This window comes from Peromyscus leucopus, chromosome 8b, assembly GCF_004664715.2.
Source record: "Peromyscus leucopus breed LL Stock chromosome 8b, UCI_PerLeu_2.1, whole genome shotgun sequence".
Classification (NCBI taxonomy): domain Eukaryota; kingdom Metazoa; phylum Chordata; class Mammalia; order Rodentia; family Cricetidae; genus Peromyscus; species Peromyscus leucopus.
In genome coordinates this window covers 50,823,349-50,848,358 of record NC_051086.1, presented here as the reverse complement: position 1 = coordinate 50,848,358, position 25,010 = coordinate 50,823,349, and the positions used below count along the sequence as shown (strand labels likewise).

Below are 25,010 nucleotides of genomic sequence, written 5' to 3'. Positions count from 1 at the left end.
GAACAGCTCCTGGGTTATATACGTCTCTTGTTCTACGGGTCTAGCACACACGCACACACACACACACACACACAAACACACACACACACACACACACACAAATGTGTCTAACTGCTATAGTGTGCTCTATATACATATATACATATATAGTGGATTATAATTCATTATCTTAATGGAAGTCAGCAAACAGGTACTAACTGCCCATGAGACAGTTGTTAGCTACCTTTCTAACGCATGCGCTGTGGTACACTAAAGTAGGTCGGTGTGCCTTAAGCACATGTGCGAACCTCCCAGTACTGACTTCTGAAAGAGGAGAAACGAGCCCCGCCCGCTGGAAACCGCTCAAGGTCTAGGGATTAAGACCTGTTGACTCGGGTAAAATAAAAGCTCTTTATGTAACAGACTAACAGGGCAGTAACAAATGATACCGCATGGGGGGTAAAATTACAAGCCAGAATGTTCCAACTGCGTCTGAAAGAAGGCCCCCATTGTTTACTAAAATTAAACCTTTATTTGAATCCTCAGCAGATTAATAATTAAACATTTGGAAGACCATGCGACTAAGCCATGCCAACCTGCCTGCTAACATGAAAGGGCTCATTTGGGAGAAAACGGAATTTTGAAACACCTTTAATTGTCTTGTCAAAAAACGCTGTATTCCTACATTTTCCCACATTTAAAGCCAGGATATATAATTTCCTGACACCCAAAATCAGGTCTTTGGCACGAATCACAACAACTTAAAGAAACACAACTATGGGTCAGTTTGCAACTCGGTATAAGCCAGGGTTAGAGAATTAGTTCAGGTAACAGGTCCACTGTGAATTTCTTTTTAAAATGTTTGTTTTGAGACTGGGGTGGGGGGTGGGGGTGGAGTAGGGTAGGGTGTCTAATTCTGTAGCTCACGTTAGCCTCAAACTCACTATGTAGCCCAGGCTGGCCTTTCATGCTCTATCTTGCTTCAGTCTCTTCAGTGCTGGGGTTACAGATGTGTGCAACCACACACAGCTCACAAACTGCTTGAGTACCTGACATCTCACCGGAGGTTAAGAAGGCCCAGCTTTCTTTAACCAAGTCCCAATACACTCTTCACCCCCAAAGCTCCCAAACTAGGGGAGCTGTCCCTGAAAGAATGAAGCAAGCAAGCCATATCCCAGTAGTCTACAGGTGGACTTTTACAAAACAAAAAAGACATGCAGCTTCTACTGTTACTGGCCAGAAAGCAGGTTACTAAATCTCCTGAGGGCTGAGACGTTGCTCAGTTGTGGAGCGTTTGGCCAGCATGCACAGGGCCCCGGGTCCCATCCCCAGCACCTCACAAAACTGGGTGTACTGGAGTATAACTATACCTGAGTTCTCAGGGGGTGAGGGCAGAAGTTCAAGCCATCCTGGCTTGAATTCAAGTCCAGCTTTGGCTACTGAGACCCTGTCTCAAGGGGGGGAAAAAAAAGTTCTGGAAAATCCAGCAGGGAATCACTGTTGAGGATTATCATGGAAGTCCTGTGGCTGGAGCAGCGGCTAGCCATCCTCACTCAAGGCAGCAGAGCAGTGTGCAGCTCTACACACAGAGCACTGACCGGGAGCGTGAGCTTCCTGCCAGTCAGGGTTACACCCAGACCAATCCATCCCTTAGGTGGGTCTCCCCTCGCCAGCACAGTCACTGGAAAGCAGTGAACAGACACTTACAACAGAATTCAAGGTTAGAGGCAACAGTGTGGAGACCAAGTCCTCCTTGAGCTGTGGGAAACTCTGAGTGGCCCAGACTCCTTCCTCTCTTAAATAAGACTGTTCCTCCTCCCACTCCAGGGAAGGTGGACACGTTTACATGGATACATCTGACGTGTTGATACAGCTCTCAGCAGTAAGTCCTTCAAAGTGTCGATCTTTACCTTCAGGTTCTTCAACAAAGTTCTGATCGTCAGGGTAAGCTGCAAAGAAGAGAACACAGCCTGAGTCCACCAGCCAGAGGGGTAGCATCTGCTAAGTTAGGAAGGAAGGCCTGGAGGACAGGCTCAGGGTTGTAAAGTTCTCAATGGCTTCCTGGTCTAGGCACCCACCTGGAGCTTGTACCCATAGTGTACCTGCCCAAGGCAACCTGGTCCACACGGGAACACAGCTATGGAATGGAAGTTGTCAGCTGGCATTCATCCTCAGCTGGAATTCTGTCCCCAGAGCTTCCACATACTGTATTTTATCCACCCTGGAGCCATGCAGGAAATTGTGTTCCCTCAGTCCTTGCTCAACAGCAAAACCCCACGGTTCCCTCAACCATGCTTCAGATGACAAGGTGTCAAGTCCTATTACTGTTCTGACCGGTCTCAGAACACTCTGGTATATTTATAGCTCATGTGAACACTGGAGAGTACATGCTCTTTTTCCATGAGAGGAATGTTAACCACGCATGATTCTTCTTCCAGGACTAAGGGAATTGTCTCCAGTCATCCTAAAAACCCAGAGGGAATGTCTGTCCGTGACTCTAAAGATGAAGAAGAGGTGGGGAGAGACCCTCTCTGACATTTGAAATGTGAAGAACAAAAGTACCCATCTAAATGGAAACATATTTGACCATGGACGAAATGGGAGGAATACTAAAAAGGCAGAACACCACTGTTTTCACTGCGGCTTGCTAAAAGCAGCAGTTATGCTGGGCATGATGGGGTACGCCTGCAATCCCAGCACTGGAGAGGCAGGATGATCCCTAGGACAAGGTCAGCATGTGAGTTCACATAGTGAACTACACAGTGAGTTCAAGGTCAGCCCAGGTCACATAGTGAGATCCTGCCTTAACACAACAACAATAAAGCAGCAGTGTGTAACTCAGGGAGAGGCAGGAGGCCCTCCTCTGATGAGCAAGGTCCCCGTGTTAAGACACTGTCCCTGTCCGGTGTCAGCAGTCAGGAGAAGCCTGACCAACACCCCAGGAAACCAAAGGAGCCCCCCACAGAGTTGATGGGGAGCTGAGGGGAAGCAGTGTTCCATGTATTCAAAAAATAAAGACAAGCAGCAGCAGTATAACAGCTGGGCGCTGTAGTTTACACCTGTACCCTACTTGGGAGGCTTCAGCATGGGGTGGGGGCAGCCTGGGTAACACAGCTCCCAAACTCTTTCTTTCAAAAAGACACCACACATAACACACACACACACACACACACACACACACACAAGTTTATTAAGGTACACAATACTTTGGGGAACACAATACCACCACACGGAGAAAAATAAATGTAATTTTAAAAATTTTAAATCACGTCATAAAATGAAATGTCAACCAAAAAGAGAATAGTCTAGAAATTAATTTATTGTAATGCCAAAGGTGATCATTTCTTAGTAGTAAGATTTCAAATTTTGTAAGAAAATAATCTTTGCCAGGGCTACAGGGCTTCACAGAGAAACCCTGTCTTAAAAAACAAAAAACAAGCCGGGCAGTGGTGGCGCACTCCTTTAATCCCAGCACTCGGGAGGCAGAGGCAGGCGGATCTCTGTGAGTTCCAGGCCAGCTGGGCTACCAAATGAGTTCCAGGAAAGGCGCAAAGCTACACAGAGAAACCCTGTCTTGAAATACCAAAAAAAAAACAACAAAAAAAACTTTGATAATCAAGAGAAAAATTCCTTTGTTATAATTAAACAGAAACTTCCAGAACAAAGAAAAACAAATGCAAAACCCGGTTCACACTTTAGCTAACATAACCCTAGACATAAGCACTGACTTAAATCACTGAAAAACAAACAGACAACCCCCCCACCTTACACCAATCCCACTCCAGGATGACAAAGACTCTTAAAACATCAGCAGACTCAGAACTGCATTAAATGGACAGGATGCTACCAGGAACGAGAATTTATTCTTGCAAGTTAAGAACGGTTTAGTGCTAGAAAACCTCAAAAGAAAGCTTATGGTGTTAATGACTAAAAATAGAATAAACATATGATTAATACAGTGTGGGGAAATTAAAAATAAAGCAGAAAGAGAAGCTAAGAATAGACACTATTGTCTATCTAACTGTGATCTAGAAGTTCTTACTAAAGGAACAAGACTAAGAAAATGTGGAAGGGCTCAAGGGAGATTCGAGTATTATTTGCAGACAGAGAATAATGGACTTGGAAAGTTCAAGAGAATCAGCTTAGGGCTGGGGAGACGGCTTAGTCAGCAGAGTGCTTGCCACACAAGCAGGAAGACCTGGGTTTGAATCCCAAGCACCTGTGTGAGAGGCCAGGTGTGGTGGCAATCCCAGCACTGGGGTGTAGGGACAGGAGGACTTATGGGGCTTGCTAGCCACCTAATCTACTCAGATGGGTAGATTCCAGGTTCAATGAGAAATCCTGTGTCCAAAAAAAAATAAAAAAAAAAAAAAGTAAAAGAATTCAGTTTCAGTACAGTGATCAAGCCTGGCATGGTACCTCACAGCTACTAACTACACCAGCATTTGGGACATAGAGGACGGAGGCAAGAGGGTAAGGAGCCCAGGGCCAGCCTGAACTACAACAGGAATTCCAGACCAGCCTGGGTGTCAATGAGATCCTGGGAATTAATTAGTAAACTAAATGAAACTTTTAAAAAACAAAATATAGAAATAATACCAACAAAATCTAAAACAATATGTAGATTGGTTTTGGCACACGGTAACTATGCCGTAAATACTGCTGCAAGAGGGCATAAAAAGGAAGCACTAAGTATTATTTAAAAAGCCAAGTCAGTGGTGTTGGCGCACACCTTTGATCCCAGCACTCGGGAGGCAGAGGCAGGTGGATCTCTGTGAGTTCGAGGCCAGCCTGGTCTACAGAGCGAGATCCAGGACAGGCACCAAAACTACACAGAAAAACCCTGTCTCCAGAAACAAAAAAACAAAAAAAAAAGCTAAGTCAGCGGTGGTGACCCACACCTTTAATTCCAGCACTGAGGAGGTAGAGGCAGGTGGATCTCTGTGAGTTCGAAGCCAGCCTGATCTACAGAGAGTGTTTTCTCTGTGTAGCCAGGGAAACCCTGTCTCGAAGAACCTACCCCACACACACACAAAAGAGAAAATAAGTCAAAACTCTCCTCCTTAAGCCATAAATGCACTAAATATCTATTCAAAATTCATTTGGAATCTTGTTATTGATAATTAAGACACAACACAATTTTTTTTCAGTAATATTTCATAAAATTACCCTGAAATGTCAAACATCTGTAATCCCAGTGCTTTTGGGACTAAGACAGAAGGATCATGGTTTAAGATTAGCTTGAACTACACAGCAAGTTCCAGGCCAGTCTGACTCAAACATAAATAAATAGAATTACAAATGGGAATAAAAATAAGACAAATGATATGTATGCGAAATAAAGGGGCGTGTATATCATACTGCATACATGATAAAACACTTGCAGTCATTTCTTTGGTTTGTCGTTTAACCTGTTTGTTGCTGAGATAAGATCTCCCTCTCCAGCCTAAACAATTGGATAAGAAGTGATCATGAACAAAATACGAGGGGCTGGGACTCGGCTTGGGGACGTGCTTGCTGCACAAGCCTGGGAACTTGTGATTGCTCCAGCAGCCAGGCACAGCAGCATGCGTCTATGCGGCTGTAACCCCAGCACTGGAAGGGAAGGGAGACCAAAAGACCCCTGGAAGAACTGGCCAGTCTAGCCAAGTCTGTCGGTGCGGTGGGCTCCGGGTTCAATGGCAGACCCAGCCTCAAAAAGGCAAGGTGGAAAGTCACGGAAGAAAATTACCAGTGTCAGCCTCAGGCCTCCAAACCCACACAGACACCCAGGAACACACACACACACACACACACACACACACACACACACACACACGTGCCCCAGGCGCATTAACCCTTCTGCAGTGTTACCTTAGGTGTCTTTTCGCCTCTTCTTTCACACTGATTCCGTTGTTGGATTTTCTCAGCAATTTCTTGGGCAATTTGGCAAGTAGAATCGTATGTGGAGAACCTGAAATCAAAGTCACACAAAGAGAAAGAGGTTTAAAATTCTTTAAATAAAGTCCGGGTGTGGTGGCACACGCCTTTAATCCCAGCACTGCAGAGGCAGAGGCAGGCGGATCTCTGTGAGTTCAAGGCCAGCCAGGTCTACATTGTGAGCTCTAGACCAGGCTACATAAGACCCTATCTCTGAAGGAAGGAAGGAAGGAAGGAGGGAGGGAGGGAGGGAGGGAGGGAGGGAGGGAGGGAGGGAGGGAGGAAGGAAGGAAGCAAGCAAGCAAACAAGCAAGCAAAAAAGACTCATAATAGCAGCATGTACTGAATGGTGCTTCCTATGTACCAGGCACCATTCAGAATACTTCACTGATGACAACTTGGTTAATCCACACAAGAACTTGTGTGGGGCAGGGAACACGACAGGCTTAGACAGGAGGAAACCAGGTACAAAGAGGCAGAGCTGACTTGCTCGGAGGGAACAAAGGACAGCAGCAATCAGATGTGTCTGGTCCCAGAATCTGGGCTCTTAAGGACTTTACTGTTACCCACATAAGTAAAACATTTGCATTTGTACCTTTGGTTTGATGTTATTTGGGTTTTTCTGTTTTTGTTTTAACGGGATCTCCCTATGTAACCCAGGCTGGCCTTGAACTCATAATTCTCCTGCTTTCACTTCCTGAAAGCTAGGATTCCAGGCCTCCAACAGTAGGCTGGGCTCTGCATTCACTGCTCTGTCAGACAGACAGCAAACATTGCTGAAGGGCCTGTGCCTAACCCGACCTTGTTCCAGGCGCTGTCGATTCAAAAGAGCAAGAAACAAAAAGGACAGAGTTGGGGTTTTTCAGCCTGCATTCTAGTGAAAGGAGAATGGCCTACAACAGATGCATGGTATAGCAGATGTGGGTTTGACTTGTGCTGAGAAGAAACAGGGGAGATGAAGGAACACAGTGACAAGGAGGTGCTATTTCAGAGCAGGAGACACTGAGGCAAGGTGAGAACTGATGTGCAAATTCAGGCAACAGGGACAGCAGGAACTGTGTATCTGCAGCAAAATGCTCTAGCTGACATGGGGCTGACGCCTCACCCTGCCACAGTTCTCTCGGAACCCTGACTGGCCTTCCACTTTCCACTCAACAGTGTTAGGGGCTTTGAAAGATTCAAATGAGGGCCTAAAAGAGGGGCTGGAGGGATGGTTTAGAGCACCGCTGCCCTTCCAGAGGACCTGGGTTCGATCCCAGCACCCACGCAGCAGTCCACTGCTGTATCACGCCCTCCCTCTTCTGGCCTCTGTGGGTACCAGGCAAGCATGATGCACAGAGAGGTATACATGCAGGCTAAAACACCCATACACTTAAAACAGAAATAAATGAACACCCAATAGTACCCAGAGTTTTCCTTATTACAGCACTTTCACTTCCTGATTTTCACAAAACACTGGTATGTACACACATTTCATCTCTTATACCAGTCTGCTCCTAAGAAGCAGGGACTCTTGTGCTCACATAAACAATGTATTTTCCAGATCCGTCCACTGCAAAATATTGAAAACTCCTGTTTGCCCTACTGTCCCGGTTTCACGCATAAGAAAATAAGTAATTTATTCCTTAAAATATTCCAGTAGTGGACATGCCTATTAACCCAGCTACTTGAGGCTGAGACATGAGAGTCTTAACTTCAAGGTCAGTCTACTTGAGGCAGCTTGAGTAATTTAGTGACCTGTTTCAAACTTAAAGGCATAGTTCAGTGGGAAGCACTTGCCTAGCTTGGGCAAGGCACTAGGCTCAATCACCAGCACCAGGGTCTAGCTTGGGCAAGGCACTAGGCTCAATCACCAGCATCAGGGTCTAGCTTGGGCAAGGCACTAGGCTCAATCACTAGCATCAGGGTCTAGCTTAGGCAAGGCACTAGGCTCAATCACCAGCATCAGGGTCTAGCTTGGGCAAGGCACTAGGCTCAATCACTAGCATCAGGGTCTAGCTTGGGCAAGGCACTAGGCTCAATCACTAGCATCAGGGTCTAGCTTGGGCAAGGCATTAGGCTCAATCACCAGCATCAGGGTCTAGCTTGGGCAAGGCATTAGGCTCAATCACCAGCATCAGGGTCTGGCTTGGGCAAGGCATTAGGCTCAACCACCAGCATCAGGGTCTAGCTTGGGCAAGGGCTCAATCACCAGCATTGGGGTGGGGGGTTGTCTAGCTTGGGCTCGGGATATGGCTCCAGGTTCTATACAGAGACTTTATGCTGTGAGCTTCACAAGCCCATCCTTCAGTGGCAGGGTCAGCCCCCAATCCTAGACTCAACGTATACATCAATATGCATCATTCAGTATATTCAGGAATAGGTGTGTATATGAAAAAGAGAAGGTGGTTAATATATACATCATATTAATATATATAATATATATGTATAAATTTTTAAACCAGTGGGGTAATAAGGAAAATAGTCCTAGCCCTGGATTCCCTACATTTTCCTTGTTTGCCTCCACACTATCATCTATGAAGACAGGAACTTCAGTCTGGCTATGCAAAGGCAGATCAAACATATAAAATCCATAACAAAATCCTGTCAAATAGGAGACCTAAATTAAGTACCTCTAGAGTTAGGAGGTGGGTGGAAGACATTACTGATGTCAGAGGCGCTCAGATGGGCTGGGCCGCAAGAGGGCATCTTGGGCTGACTTCCAGACTAAAGCAGATTTCTGTATGGGGAGGAGGAGTGAAATCTAAACACCACGGAGGAAGGCACATGGCACATGCAAAGATTAATCGAAGAAAGCATGTCTGGCCAAGAAGTAGCTCTGGCGGGAGGGTCCATTTAAACAGGACAGATTAGCAGAGGTTAGTTTCTGCACAGCCTGGTCCAGTAGTCTAATGAGATCAGACTTCCGGGAGAATTTTACCCCAAGACACTGAAGCATTTGAACTCTTTTACTGTCCGTCTCAATTGTTTGACTCAGCGGCTTTCTCATTTGAAAGTGGAGAAAGCTTTCTTGTCCTGTTAGGGACCCAAACTCAAGGTCTTGCATATGGTAAGCCCTACTACCACTGAGCTAAAACTGAAATAAGTTATGAACATTCAGATGATGTACTGACACGCATGTAAAAATCATGTTTTTAAGAATAGTTAATGAGGGGCTGGAGAGACGGCTTAGAGGTTAAGAGCACTGGCTGCTCTTCCAGAGGTCCTGAGTTCACTTCCCAGCAACTACATGGTGGTTCACAGCCATCTACAATGAGATCTCGTGCCCTCTTCTGGCTTGCAGGCATACATGCAGGCAAAACACTGTATGCATAATAAATAAATAAATAAATAGTTAATGATAGGGAGAAATGCTTCCTGTTGTGTAAAATACAAGCAAGGTACAGATTCAGACCATAAATGAATTGAAAAAAGTTAACATTGATAAGTGATGAAGATGCTATTTATTTTCTTTCCTGTAGATACTTAGTAGTCTCTAAATTTTCTACCAGGGGTGTAGACAATAGTTGAAACTTGATGGGGGGAAAAAAGTGTTAAATTCAGCGATGGGCTGGGCATGGTGGCAGAGGCCTATAAGCATACCACTTAGGAGACTGAAGCCAGAGGATCAGCAATTTAAGGTCAGCCTGGACTCCCTGAGACATTGGAGCCCAAACAGACAAAAAAAAACAAAACAAAACAAAAAACAAAAACACGAAAATTTCAGCAACTAGGCCAAATAGCATAGATCCCAGGTAACTCTAACTTTGACCTTGATACCCACTCTCCCAATACTCAAAATTGTCTGCCACCAAACATTTATAAACTGCACCAGAAACACCAACATAAGGCATATCCTCCAACAAGAACATCACAGAAATACAATGTTTATAAATTATTAAATGGGAAAATCAAGGCGGCACAGCAATGTGTTCCCTGTATAAAGACACTGTTCATCACTCTGTCCTTGGGGCTTCATTGCTGAATAAATGGCTTTATCGGGTGCTGACTTCTGCACTAGCTCTTGCTGACAAACGTCTTCATGCTACTGACGCAGGAAAGGGTAAAATGCCTATCCCAAGCGCAGATTTCCCTCCCAGATTACTACAAGTCTTTCTGTGAAGAGCCCATAACACCTATGCCCAGCTAACTACTAACTAGCTGGTGACCATGGAGTCTGAACCTGAGTTTCTTCCCTTGCTATGGGTTAATGGGTGAAGGAAGGGACATCCTACCAAAAGAAGGTTGTTTCTACTTCACTTTTACAGGACCCCAGGGGAGTCTGCACACGCAGTTATCCACAAGCAGGACAGGCGAGAAGCCCCTACAGAAGGAGGGGGAAATACTGCATTCTGCTCAGTCCCAGCTCCCCCAAGTCACGGTATCCCGCTCGGACCACCGAGTTAGCACCCGGAAGGCGGGATGTGGCTGAGTCCCCAAAGCAGGGGGAGGGTCCTCACCCGCTTTGCTAGTCCCTAAAAGCCGCCAGCCTCAAGTTCAACTATGGCCAGGGTCTGTGCGAGTCCCTGGGAGCCACTTCCACCCCCAAGACCCACTGCACACTACTGCCACCTCCAGCAACTCACCAGGGGTCCGGGGCCATGGTGCAATCTCCGCCCGCAGCTGGGACACTTCCTGCTCGCAGCAGCTGACTACGGCGGCCCGCGCGGCTCATTCCCCGCAGTTCGGAAGGTGCGCGACCCGAGCCCAGAGTTTGCAAAATGAAACGTGTTTTAGGAACCTTTAGAACCCACGCCCCACGCCCCCGACCAAAGCGCATCCTTGGGCGACAGTGGATTGCAACAATCGATTTTCGTTAATTCACACGAATTGGCGGACACGAGGAAAATGGTTAAATTATTGAGCAGAATCAAAACATTTTCTCAGGGATGGGAGCGCTTCAAGAGCCCGGCTCTCGTAGTTCTTCGTTTTTGTTTTTTTTTTTCCTGATTCAAAAACAACAAAACAAGGCGGGTGTGATAGCTCGCGCCCGAAAGCCCAGCACTTGGAAGGTTGAAGCAGGAAATATACATACAAGCAACACACATACATACATAAAAATAGTTGCATACTGTACTAAAACTTTTAAAGTGGTTTTTTTTTAAAAAAATTCTTTTACAAGGAGGTATCAATTCAATGTTTTGTTTTGTTTATAGCAGTCTACAATCAGAGGCAACTCTGTGTTAATTATTTTTAATAATCATCATAAGGGGCTTAATTTTATAGTAAGACAGAAGTCAGAGTTTACACGGGAGACGAGGGAATTCATCCTGCATATTTAGTGTTCGTCTACCACCTAATTTTCTAGAATAAATAAAAAATAATAATAATAAGGAAGCCCTCCCTACATTTACAAAAAAGTGTGAAACAACTCGAACTCAGCGGGCTGGGTTTCTGCACCAGCGTAAACGTAGCACGCATGCGTGCGCCAGTTACCATAACGACCAGGAGACGCTGCACCCTGGCGTTGAGGAATCAATGAACTGAAATTCTCCACGATGGAAGAAGAAATTTTACCCGAGACCGACGTGGCCGAATTGGAGCTGGAGGCTGTGATCGGCTTCAATGGTGAGACCTGGAGCATCCATGATACCTCAGGAACAGTGAGACGCTGGCTTGGTTGCGCCTCAGAGACAGTGGGGACAGTGGCAGCCCAGCCAGGCACTGCCAGCCCCAGGGTGATGGAGGATCTTGGCCTCATTTCTGAGCCTCGGAAATTGGAATGGGTATAACAGCTCAGATAAAGCGCTACATCCAGAACCAAATGTGCCTAACTCAGTAAGATGTATGAATAAGGGTCTCTCTCTCTCTCTCTCTCTCTCTCTCTCTCTCTCACACACACACACACACACACACACACACACACACACACAAAATTTCCCTTCTTGAGGGAGCCATGCACTGTGGGTGTCAAATGTTGCCTTGACTGCCCATCATTGTGATCATCAGAGTTTAGGTTCTGTGGTGGGGTCTTGTTTTCTCATTACTGCTATGAATTATTGTGCAGGGGGTGGTGGTGGGGGGTGGTAGGAACGGGACCCCCAAGGGTATCCTGCATGTACAGGGAAACATGCTGGGTAGATGCAGCTGTGGCCTGGGCAGTTGCAGTGGCGGCCAGTAATTCACAGTCCAGACGCTGCATCCACGTGGAGAGTTTATTATAATAGAGGGATGAAGAGAAAGATAGGAAAGAAAGACAGACAGACAGACAGCAGACAGAGAGAGAGGTCCAGAGTGTGCACCTAGTGAGAGGAAAAGCAGAAGACAGAGAGGAGAGAGACAGAGAGGAGAGAGAGAGAGAGAGAGAGAGAGAGAGAGAGAGAGAGAGAGAGAGAGAGAGAGAGAGAGAGAGAGGAGTTTTTCCTTAGAATGAGGCTTTTATGTCAGGATGCAGGGCAGCACCAAGGGGTGAGATTTCAAAGGGTGGATCAGAATATTAATGATTACTGTTAGGATCCTGCCCTCACTCCCACACATGCACAGCTCGGGGTCTTGTGTCATGTCATCAACAGACTCTGGCGACTATATACCTATCTTAAAAAGCCAGCATGGACCCCCACCCTCTCTCTCTGTTCCCTCTCTGCTCCCTGCTCCCTGCTCTGCTCCCACCATCTCTCCCTCCCCAGGGCCTGGCTCTCCTTCCTCCTGTCCCCTCCTTCCTTCTAATGAAGTTCTTTGTAACTTTGGTAGTGGTGACCATGGCCCCTGACTTTTCCGTTGGTAACCAGCACCGCCACCAGTGGTAATCTTTCAATTACCACTGCCCACTTTTCATGTATACTTTTTTACACTTCCTATTGATTTCTGGTCCTGAAATTTTTTTTTCTGCTCTATTTAGCCAGAGTTGACACTCTTTGTTTGCAACCAAGAATCATAAGTCTGTGTAGTGCTTTGAAAGAAAATGGCCCTCATAGGCTCATAGGGAGTGGCGCTATTAAGAGGTGTGGCCTTACTGGAGTAGATGTGGCCTTGTTGGAGGAAGTGTGTCACTGGGGGTGGGCTTTGAGGTTTCAGATGCTCAAACCAGGCCCAGTGTGTCTCAGTCTCTTCCTGCTGCTGTCAGGGCCAGATGTAGAACTCTCAGCTACCTCTCCAGCACCATGTCTGCCTGTGTGCCGCCCTGTTTCCCACCATGATGACAATGGACTAAACCTCTGAACTGTAAGCAGATTCCATTAAATGTTTTTCTTTATATGTTTGCCATGGTGTCTCTTCACAGCAATAAAAGCCCCAATTAAGACACTTTGTAACTAAAGACGTACATCCCGTAGTTACTGTTCCATTGCTGTTAAGAGACACTATGAACAAGGCAACTTATAAAAGTAAGCATTTAACTGTGGGCTTGCTTATAGTTTCAGAGGGTGAGTCCATGACCATCATGGTGGGGAGAATGGCAGGAGGCAGGCAGGCATGGCGCTGAAGCAGTGGCCGAGAGCTTGCATCTTATCCACAAGCAATAGGCAGAGAGAGAAAGAGACTGTTCCTGGCATGAGCTTTCAAACCTCAAAACCTGCCCCTAAGTAACACATCTTCTTCAACAAGGCCAACCTCCTGAATGCTCCAAGAACTGTTCCACAAACTAGGGACCAAGCATTCAAACATAAGAGCTTATGGGGCCGTTTTCACTCAAGCCACTATGTTCCATTCTTTGGCCCCAATGGTCCTGGTAGCCATATCATAGGCATTTTGTGTAACTCCAGAAGTCTCCACAGTCTTTCACAGTCTCAACAGTGTTTTAAAAGTCCAAAGTCTCTTCTGAGCCTCGAGGCAATCTCTTGACTGTGACCCTCTGTAAAATCAAAAGCAAATTGCATGCACCAACATCCAATGACACAGAGTATCCATTACCATCCCAAGAGGGAGTGAAGGGAGCCTGGCAAGGAACTACCAAAGCAAGACTGAAACCCAGGAGTTCTAACTCCAACTTTTGTGACTCTGTGTCTGCTGTCAAAGGGCTTAGATGGCTTTTAGAATTTCCAACTCCTCTCTTTCTCTCTCTCTCTCTCTCTCTCTCTCTCTCTCTCTCTCTCTCTCTCTCTCTCTCTCTCTCTCTCCCCTTTCTTGGACTGGTTCCATGCCCTGTTTGCTTTTCTCCTTAGCAGGCATACCATGGCTCTGGCATCTCTAACATCTTGGGGTCACTTTCGAGGCTTTAAAAAGTGGCCTTTTTCTGGGCCACCATGCAAGGACTCCCCTGCCACATGCCTGGCCTCGGGGGATTTCCTTAGCCAAGGAGGAAGGTTCCACAGCCGCTTTACTCCTGTATTCATACTGATAAAGCCAGAACCAGGTGGCTGAAGCTGCCCAGCATTGCAGCCTGTTTGGGATGGAAACCTTGCATGACATTTTCATATGCTGTGACTTGTTGATGCTTTCCTTTGTGGTGTACAAGCTTTTCTTTTCGTGAGTTGCGGATTAACTGAGTAGGATATTAGCCTGAAGGTACCATTCCCTTTATCCCATTTAGCATCAGGTCTGTCTTTAAACTTCTCAAATCCTTGAGCACAGGACTTGACTCCAACATTACTTTTCCTGGTGCTCTTTTTCTCCTCACATGTACATTTTGTATCTCTTTTTGTCCCACTTTCTCTTTTTCATTATAGATCTGTGTAAGAGTGACCACTAATAACCACATGACATAGTCAATACTAAGTTGTCTTGAAATCTCCTAGACATTAGTCCAGACTCTTCATTTTGGCCTCTGGAAGAGTCTTAGGACAAGGGTAATAAACAGCAACATTCTTTGCCAAAATGTCACGAAAACAGTCTCTAGCCCACTCGCTAAGATTACTCACCTCTGAAACCTCTTGAGCTGGGCCGCCATAGTCCACATTGTACTCAGCGCTACTGTCTTCCGTGCTCCAGAGGATGGCCCATGAAGCCCTGCTTACAGCATTCATCCTCTGCCCTAATACGAAGTCACAAAGTCCACATTCTCCTAACAAGCAGCATGAACAGGCCTGTCACAGCAATATGACACTCCCTGGCACTAACTTCTGTCTTAGTTACCCTTCTATTGATATGAAGAGACATCATGACCAAGGCAACTTATATAAGAAAGCATTTAATTGGGAGCTTGCATGCAGTTTCAGAAGGTGAGTCCATAACCATGCTAGGAGGGAGAATGGCACAAGACAGGCTGGCATGCTACTGGCGCAGTAGCTGAGGGTTTCTATCTTATCCACAAGCAGTAGACAAAGAGAGAAAAAGACTGTGTCTGGCAGTGAGATTTTAAAACCTTGAAGCCCACACCCATTAACATATCCTCTTCAACAAAGCCACACCCCTCCAACAAGACCACACCTCCTAGCCCTTCCTAAACAGTTCCACCAACTGGAAAACAAACATTCAAATATAGGAACCTACGGAGATCATTCTAATTCAAATCACCACACACCAGACTTCAACCTCAACCCCAACACTATCCCTAACCCAAAAAACCGATCCTAACCCCAAAACAAAACCTACTCAAACACTAACTCCAACCCCAACCATAGAATTAACACCAACCTCAACCCTAGCCTCAACCCTAACCCTAACCCCAATTTAACCCTAACCTCAAAATAAGAGGTTACCTTTTACATGCTTATTGATTTTCAAGGTCCTTTGTTAGGAACTTCCCATTCATATTCTTTGATCATCTTTGTTGTTGTTGTTGTTGGGAAATATATGTTTTTCTTATTGCTTTGTAGAAGCTCTTTGTATATTAACTGAGAAACCCTTATAATCTCTGTATATTATAAATCTCTTCTGGTTTGGGCTTTTCATTTGCCTTTTGTAGCTAGACATAACAGATTTAAACACAACTGGATAAATAATCAACCTTCGCTGTCTTTTGTACATTTCCTACATCTGTGTAAACATTAGGTCCTGTTTTTCACATTTAGATCTTTGATCCACTTGGAATGGAAGGTGTTATTCATGTGTAGTGTGAAATAGCAATCTTATTTTACCTTTACCGTATGGGTAGCCATATGAATGTTTATAAAGAGCTTGAAATTAGGAGCAAAATTTATAGTTTTAGTAGGAATAGATGAAAGACACTAACTTTACTTTCATAAGAACTTCATAAAAAAGGATCCAGGCATGGGGGCACATACCTTTAATCCCAGCCGTGGGGAGGCCAAAGTGGCTCCCGGGGAGTTTAAGGCCAGCCTGATCTACATATCCAAGTTCCAAGCCACCCAGGAACTACATAGTAAGACCCTGTCTTAAAAAAATAAAGAGAGAGAGAGAGAGAGAGAAAGAGAGAGAGAGAGAGAGAGAGAGAGAGAGAGAGAGAGAAACAGTGCTGCCATATGTTCTAGCAATACCACTTCTGAGTTATCATTGCTGCGATGAAACACCATGATCAAAAAGCAACTTGGCAAGGAAAGGGTTTATTCTGCTTACACTTCCACATCATTGTTCATCATTGAAGGAAGTCAGAACAGGAACTCAAGCATGGCAGGAACCTGGAGGCAGGAGCTGATGCAGAAGCCATGGAGGGGTGCTGCTTTCTTGTTCCACGTGGCTTGCTCAGTCTGCTTTCTTCCAGAACCCAGGTCCACCAGCCTAGGGATGGCACCACCCACAATGAGCTGGGCCCTCGCCCATCAATCACTAATTAAGAAAATCTTCTATAGGCTTGCCTACAGCTTGATATTGTGGAGGAATTTTTCAGTTGAGGTTCCCTCCTCTCAAGTGACTATAGCTTGTGCCAAGTTGACATAAAACTATCCAGTATAGGGTAAATACCCCAAAAGAAATAAAAATCTGCATTTTGAAGTGATATCTAAACCTCCATGTTCATTGCATCCTTGTGTACAGTAGCCAAGATATAGGAATGGCCCAAACGTCCATCAACAGATGGATGATAAAGAAAATGTGAGATGCACACGGACATACTATAATGCTATTCAGCCTTTTAAAAGAGGGGCATCATGCCATTTGCATAGCGATGAATAAGCCTGGAGGACATTATAATAAGTGAAATAAGCAAAACTTGGGTCTTCAAATGTTTGCTTTAAGTACTCACATTCTCCCTGTGTCTATAGGCCATCCTCTAACAAGCTACCTGTGTCTTACACACCCATGCTTCTCAGGATTAGGGAACCTGCCGCAGGGCGTTGCTGTCCAAGGCGAGGTTTCCAGACAACATCAGCATCCCTTGTATGCTGGCTGGAAATGAAGCATCGTCGCTCACTCCAGACCTGAAACTGGAATCATTTTAACCGGCCCCCTGGGGAGTTTTATGCACATCAAAGTCTGAGGAGAGCCGGGCTACACCAGTTTCCTTGTCCATGGAATAAAAGTACCTATTACTCCATATTTGCTTCAGTTGGATTAAGGTTTATTTCAAAAGTGTTCTCTTTTGTCCTGTGATAAAAGCAAAACAAAACCACCAGCCGCATCTTCACCTGGTTACAGTTATTTTTAATCTCTTCTAGGACACGTTCCCAGCGGTCTCAAATGCCACCCTGACCAGGAGCACCTGATCTATCCCCTGGGCTGCACTATCCTCATCCAGGCAATAAATAGTAATGAGCAGAAATTCCTACACGGCCATGGTAACAATGTCTCCTGTCTGGCCATCTCCAAGAAAGGAGATTATATCGCCTCTGGACAAGTCACTTTCATGGGGTTCAAGGTGAATGAGATGGAGAGAATTCACTGGACGTTTCTTTAGAGGTGCCTCTTTAGAAGAGCTGCCGGACTTGGGCTTCCTAGCTCCATGTGCCCACGCGCCCTTCTGTCATCCCTTGCGGTCTCTTGTTTTCAGCCCATCAAGCTGCTCCTAAAAGACCCTGGTGTCTTTGCACCAGACGCCACGGCTTGTGACGGCAAACCCTTAGCTGAAATCTGCTTCTGCCTTGGTGCTGTCTGTCATGTTTCCACCGCATGGTCTGATACAGGGGAGTGGCATTATTGAGTGTGTCTCACCAAGAGAGGTTCTCCTAAAGCCTGTCTAGGATCTGACGTTGTATTCTTGCCTCTCAGGCAGACATCATTCTGTGGGACTATAAGAAGAGAGAGCTGATTGCTAGGCTCTCACTGCACAAGGGTAAAATTGAAGCCCTGAGCTTTTCGCCCAATGATTTGTACCTGGTTTCACTTGGAGGCCCAGATGATGGAAGGTAATGAATGAGACCTACTTACATGGCTTTCTTTCTTCCTTTTATTGATTTTTTTTTTTTTTTAGGTGGAGGAGTGTTTTGTTTTGCTTAGTTTTAGATAGTTTTCCTCTATGTAGCCTTGGCTGTCCTGGAACTCACTCTGTAGACCAGGCTGGCCTTGAATTCACAGAGATCTGCCTGCTTCTGCCCCAAACACTGGGATTAAAGGCGTGCGCCACCACTGCCTAGCTACTTACATGCTTTCTACCAGGTGCTACAGATATCAAGTATTTTAGCCCTTCCCATGTCCTCTGTTGGTCTATCCACATCTGAGGGTGTGGTTGTATATGAAAGGCCATGAGAAAAAGTCACTTAGAAGAGTGGTCCTCATCTCTGCTGCCAAGTGGACATCACCTGGCCAGCTCCCTGCTGCCAGGGCCCAGCTCCAGAGAGACTGACTTGATTAGTCTGGGCTCTAGGAGTCATAAAACCTTCCTGGATGATGCTGTGTGTACCTATATTCAAAGATCAATGCCGTCAAAGACATCATGACCACAGCCATGATAACAGTCATTATCAAAGATTTTGAGTCTTTGATACTTTGTGCTTTGAGTACGTACTGTGAGACGAGTGTGTGCTAAGAACTTTAACTGCAATAGCTCGTCTGAGCCTCAGACCTATTCTTTAGAATGGAAGCCATTGGTGCCCAATGACAATTGAGCAAGTGAGGTCACTAGTGGATAAGGGGCAGTGCTGGGACACAGACTGGTGACTCTAGAGGTGATATTTTGGCCTTGCCCCACAAGTCATGATCTTTGCCCTTGGCTGGACTCAGTGATGTCTGACAGAGAACATAAATAAAGAGAAACTGGAAGAAATATAGGTGCATCAAAAAACATCATTCTCAGGCAGGCCTGAACTATGCAGAAAAAAAAAAAAAGATAGCATTAAATTGGGAAGGACAACCAATGAAATACATACTCCTTTTTACATGTTAAAGAACATAGGTGTTAGAGAATAATATATGATTTGTGTAGCATCTACCAGGTATATTTCCGCAGCTGTCAAGTATATGGGCCTTTCCCTAAGTTCAGTGTTCCCAAGGCTTGCCCATTTGTGACATGCTATCAGTATAAATAATGTTCAAATTATATTGTATGGATAAAGCACACTTTCGTTATCCATGCAACAATTGATGGACTTTTGAATTATTTCGTGTGTGTGTGTGTGTGTGTGTGTGTGTGTGTATGTGTATGTGTGTATGCTAAGGGTTGAACCCAGGGCCTGAAACATGCTAAGAACATGTTCTAGCACACCACCTCCAGCTCGCATGGCCACTTTTAAGGCATTAATGATTATATAATAATTATTAATAATTCATAGTGCTGTGAACATATATACATATATGCTTCTGTGTGGAAATGCATTAACATTTCTTTTGAGTATGAAGCATTTGGGTTTGTCTTGCTTAAGACAGGATCCATGTAGCCCAGGCTGGCCTCAAATTTGGTATGTAGCTGATGGGGATGACCATGATCTTCTAGGCCTCCTGTGTCCAGCTCTCAACATCTGGAATTACAGAAGGAGGCACCTAATTTTAGTATCTCTGTTCTCTGGTTCATCATCTAGTTTAACTTGTAAAGGGATTACCCTTTGCCTTTTCCACATTACACGACACCCATCAGTGCCCACTGGGAAAAAGAACCTATAGTTTTTACATCACTTCCTCTTCCTTGTTGCTGGTAATCTGTTGTTATACCTGGATTTCAAGACATGTATAATAACAACACATTCCATATGCAGAAAATCGGAACATGCATGCCGGCCCTCTTTCGCACTGACAAAGGCCGGTAACATTTGCTTTAAATATTTCAACTCAAATACTTGACACAATTCCCCTTCCTTTACTCAACATTCTTGGTATTCTCTTACAAATACTCCTCAGCTTAGGACTGAGCTGTATGATTATATCCAGGAAGATGGAAATGTCACCATAGAGTCGTGCTTCTCAAAATGTGATCCCGGCATTGTGGGAACCTGTGAGGAAAGCAAAATCCCAGCTTTTTTCCCTCAGGCTGCCTGAGTCAGATACCCCAGGAATGAGGTCCAGCTGGCCTGGGTTAAATGTTTTTTTGTAATAAATATTTTTTAAAAATTTAGAAATTGCAGCTGGGTGGTGGTGGAGCACACCTTTAATCCCAGCACTCGGGAGGCTAGAGGCAAGCAGATTTCTGTGAGTTCCAGAACAGCCAGGACTGCTTCACAGAGAAACCCTGTCTCAGAAAAAAACAACAACAAAAATTAGAAATTGCAAGCATACCGCCATACACCTTTAATCCTAGCACTTGGAGGTGGAGGCAGGTGGATCTTTGTGAGTTCCAGGCCAGCCAAGGTTACATACATAGGGAGATCCTGTCTCAAAAATAAATAAATAAATAAATAAATAAATAAATAAATAAACAAGATTAGTTGTGGAACAATTCACTATATGCAAATGGTGTACGGATCAAATCAGATCACTGACTGTCTGGTTGATTCTGGTTCCCGTGCATCTTTGAGTTTGGAAACACCACCTTATATCGTCTTAATTACAGTCGCCTTTACATTTTCTTCTTCTTTTTTTCTTTTTTTGGTTTTTCGAGACAGGGTTTCTCTTGTGTAGCTTTGCGCCTTTCCTGGAACTCACTTGGTAGCCCAGGCTGGCCTCGAACTCACAGAGATCCGCCTGGCTCTGCCTCCCGAGTGCTGGGATTAAAGGCGTGCGCCACCACCGCCCGGCTACATTTTCTTCTTTTTATTTGCTAGAACACTTCCTCAAGGCAGGAGAAGCCTTTATTGGACCTGACGTCCACACTGGAGGTGGGGTAGTATACAGGAGAGAGGCTTCCCAGAGCACCTCTATGAAGACCTAGCAAATCAATATTGTGGGCTTTTCAAGATTTTTAAAGATTTTAAAATCGAGAGCTATGTCTGTCTGTCTAATCTGTCTTTCTGTGTGCCACAGCGCACATGTGGACATCAGAGAACAACTTGTCCATATTCTCCTTTCCCCATGTGGGTCCCACACATTGAATTCAGGTCAGCCTGGGAGGCTTGTGAGCAAGCACCATCCCCCCTGAACCATCTCACAGCCTGGGGGGAGAAAAGGTTCTTCATTTGTTTGTTTAAGAAGAGGCCCTCCCTCTCAGATCCTACAGAGTGAATGACAGGAGGTTGTAAGACACATGATGTGGGTGCTGGGAACCAAACTGCTGTCCTTTGGGAGAGCAGCAAGTGCTTTTAACCCCGGAACCATGTCGCCAGCCCCAAGGAAGATGTTTACATGAGATGGATACTTGATCCACTGGGATGCTTGTGCATCTGAAATGCCTTGATTGATGGGTCGGTTCACTGGCTTCCAGGCCCAGAATAATGTCCCTTCAATGCTTTTAAAGCATCACGTTAGCCTCCCAGGGAGCAGTGTAAGCATTGAGGAGGGGCTTGGGGGTGGGGAGGGAGAGGCCAAGTGTCCCCTCAGCAGGACCGGTCTGTTTTGTTCTTTTTCTTTCTAGAACCGTTAGGACAGTTGTTCACTAGGAAAATCTGATTTGCCCTGTTGGTGTCTTCCCCCTTCTTGTTTGGCAGTGTGGTGGTTTGGAGCGTAGCCAAGAGAGATGCCATTTGTGGCAGCCCCGCGGCAGGCCTCAATGTCGGCAACGCCACCAACGTGATCTTCTCTCGGTGCCAGGATGAGATGTTTGTCACAGCTGGGAAGTAAGTCTGTGCGGTGAGAATGTCAGACTCAGACGACCATGCCACCTGCCCAGAAAACATGCGTGTGCCGGTTCTGGGGGTGGAGATGGGGAAAGGATGTGTCTTGAGCCCCTGGACAAATACTTTACATTGTAATTTTTGTAAGCACTGAAAAAATCCTTTCAGCCGGATGTATTTTCATTAGGTTTCTTTGAAAATGCTGTTGGGTTCTACTGGAAAGATTCCACGGAATGGTTAAAAGCTTCTTTAAAAAAATATTTTATTCCATTTATTTACATATTGTGTGTATGTGTGTGTCCATGGATGTGCCTCAGCAAGTATATGGAGGTCAAAGGACAACTCGTGGGAATCAGTTCTTCCCTTCCATCACATAGGATGTGAGGATTGAACTCAGGCTTGGCCACAAGCTCCTTTATTCAAGTAGCCACCTCACTGGCCCTGAACCCTTCTTAGGATTATTTTTGTCGTTGAAAAGACATGATGACTAATCCATGCTTGCCAAGTAACTTGCACAATTGCTTGGATTCACTTCCTGGTTGGCATTTTTTGCCACCTGCTCTTGATTTAGGCCTAATAAAGTGATATTTTGCAAAAGAACCATGTCGTTATATTTCAAATGTTTAAGCAATTAGCCACAGGACATAACTCAGAGTCAGCTTCAGCCAGCTTAGGTGAGGGAGCTGGACGTGTGAACAGAACCTGCATCTCTCCCACAGCATAAGTTAATTTACAGACTGTCCATCAGAGCCCTGCTTGATGTCCTGAGGGGAAGGTGAAAGACATAAACATGTCCTTTCCCACATCACCCACTAGCTTAAAGGGAAGAAATTGGAAAGTGTAAGGCAGAAGGACAAGTTGCGTGAAGCTCTCTTCGCAATTCCTCTGTCATCTCCCATCCATGAAAGGTACATACCGTTCGTTCCTTTCCCGGCCAGAGTAAGTCTGTGCTGCTCTGTCTCTATCGCGTCTCCTGCCCCCACCTTGGGACACACACATGCTGCATCTATTCCATGGCTGAGTGAGGAAGAACTCACCGAGAGGAGGTAAATTCCTTGGCATCCATGAAAGCCCTCCCCAGCCAGGCCAAGCCGTCTCAATCTCTTCAGCCCCCCCCCCCCCCCCCCCCCCCCCCCCCCCCCCCCCCCCCCCCCCCCCCCCCCCCCCGTGGTCTGCAGAGTAGCTTGCCTCTTTGTTTTGCAGGGTCTGAGTTCTTTTGGTTCCTAAGCGGCTGAAGGCTTCAGTCTGTTCTAAGGTCTGTGGGCAGTGTTTCTCCAAAAGTCAAACCTTAAGTTTTATGGGAAACAATCTTTTTTGCATCATTTGTACTCCAAGCTGACTTCAATTTCATGTGATACCTGCTCTTAAGTATCACTTAGAGTGATCCACATTTTAAAAATTTCTGTTGTGACACCAGGACACCCTGATTTCTCTATCACAATCATGGTTTCGTGTATTCCACTCTACAGTGTCCCTGAGACAGTCTGGGCATCCCAGTGTTTCAACATCTACATTCTATCTACCAGCAAGGCCACGGACTTGCACTGTCTCTCTCTCTCTCTCTCTCTCTCTCTCTCTCTCTCTCTCTCTCTCTTCACTTCACTTAAAAATGCATTTAAATCTTACTATATGTACCGTTCTGTAGGCTAGAAATAAAGAAAAAAATTGGCATATTCTAGTTAATACTTTCTGATTGAGATGTTGGCAGATCTCTTTGCAATATTTTTTTTTAATAATGCTTTTACTAATTCTTTGAGAATTTCACACAATGTCTTTTGATTATATTCACTCTGGTATTGTAATTATTATTACAGAATTATCGATTCAAATGAACTCAGCATATAGTAGTAAAGTGCCAGCCACATATTACATGTCTAAACACTAATTACCAACTTAAACTCTCACTCACTTAGTCTCACTTCTCTTTCCTTGGAGACAGGAACCCCCAAACTAAACTGTCCTCCATTAAGCAAGGAACTTATCTGTAACCCCAGCATTTGGGAAGCAGAGGCAGGAATTTTACGGCCAGCCTTAGTTACATAGTGAGTTTGAGGCCAGCCTGGGCTACATGAGATCCTGCCTCTAAAGGAAAAAAGATACCTTTTAAATGTTTCAACACAACTGCACACCTTGACTTATTTTTCCTGACTGAGATTTGGTGTCCCAAACAAACATCTTCCACTCTCCCTCTCCCACCCCAGCCTCCAGGACATTCCATTTAGATTCCACGTGAGTGAGATCAGGCAATATCTGTCTTTGTGGGACTGGCTTATTCCAGCCAGAGTGATGTTCTCCAGATGTCCACTTTCCTTAAGGCTGAACAGTTTTCCTTTGTATATATGCATACACACTTCCTTCATCCATTCATCTATGGATGGACATTGAGTTTGTATATGCTACGATGACTACAGGTCATAACAACATATGCACACAGTATATATCAAATAACACTGAAAGTTCCTGGAAGTGGATTTCAAGCGTTCATACTCCAAAAAGATAAGTGAAGTAATACATATGCTTAGTAGTTTATTTTAACCATTTCACAATGTATACACGTGTTAAAACAACATGTTCTATATCGTAAGTGTATATAATAGTACTTGTCAATAAGAGGGAAAGAATGAAAATGAAGAACCCTGGTTTTTTTTCTACATTTATTTGCATGATTATTTAATTAATTAATTTATGTTTCAGACAGGGTTACACTATGTAGCCCTGGCTGTCCTGGAACTTACTACATAGACCAGGCTGACCTTAAACTCCCAGAGATCTGCCCCCCTCTGTCTTCTACTTGTTGAGAGGAAAGGCCTGTGTCATCATGCCTGGCTTGTATGCTTTATTATATACACGCTTATTTTCAGTACAGTCGGAAGAGTATGCACCTCAGTGTCTGAGAGAGCTGGGCATGAGTCCTGTTCCGCTGCATATGAGCTCTGTCTGCACCACCTCATTTGCGGATCACAAAACCTACCTCTGAGGGTTGCCGTGAGATGGAGTGGAAAGTTCTCAAGTTGCACAGTGGGCTATAAAAATCAAAATCCTCAAAAATGTTTATCTCTCTTCCTTTCAGCTTCTACTTCAAGCTGGAAGGGGGGGCGCAGCGGTGGCGGGACCTAAAAGATGTGAAGCAGTGTTTAAAAGGGTATCCATTTGATTGTGACTTTTCTTTGTAGTGGGACAATTCGAGTGTGGGAACTGGATCTCCCCAACAGAAAAATCTGGCCGACTGAGTGTCAAACAGGACAACAGAAAAGAATAGTCATGACAACTGGAGTAAGTGTCGCCTCA

General features: G+C 45.1%; 2 protein-coding genes across 2 annotated transcripts in view; one reads left to right on the top strand and one right to left on the bottom strand.

Annotated features, from left to right (window-relative positions):
- The window catches only part of Stx8 (syntaxin 8), a 247,999-nt gene extending 237,461 nt beyond the window's left edge, over positions 1 to 10,538 (bottom strand). The window contains exons 1-3 of the mRNA XM_028869388.2: positions 10,464 to 10,538; positions 5,833 to 5,932; positions 1,834 to 1,928 (exon numbers count right to left, since the gene is read on the bottom strand). Coding sequence (XP_028725221.1) covers positions 1,834 to 1,928; positions 5,833 to 5,932; positions 10,464 to 10,480 — 212 coding nt within the window. The 5' untranslated portion in view covers positions 10,481 to 10,538. The remainder of the gene's footprint in view (positions 1 to 1,833; positions 1,929 to 5,832; positions 5,933 to 10,463) is intronic.
- A 779-nt stretch (positions 10,539 to 11,317) lies between these two features.
- Cfap52 (cilia and flagella associated protein 52) overlaps positions 11,318 to 25,010 on the top strand; it is a 37,257-nt gene continuing 23,564 nt past the window's right edge. Inside the window, exons 1-5 of the mRNA XM_028869387.2 lie at positions 11,318 to 11,445; positions 17,307 to 17,506; positions 17,857 to 17,993; positions 21,597 to 21,725; positions 24,896 to 24,995. Coding sequence (XP_028725220.1) covers positions 11,376 to 11,445; positions 17,307 to 17,506; positions 17,857 to 17,993; positions 21,597 to 21,725; positions 24,896 to 24,995 — 636 coding nt within the window. The 5' untranslated portion in view covers positions 11,318 to 11,375. The remainder of the gene's footprint in view (positions 11,446 to 17,306; positions 17,507 to 17,856; positions 17,994 to 21,596; positions 21,726 to 24,895; positions 24,996 to 25,010) is intronic.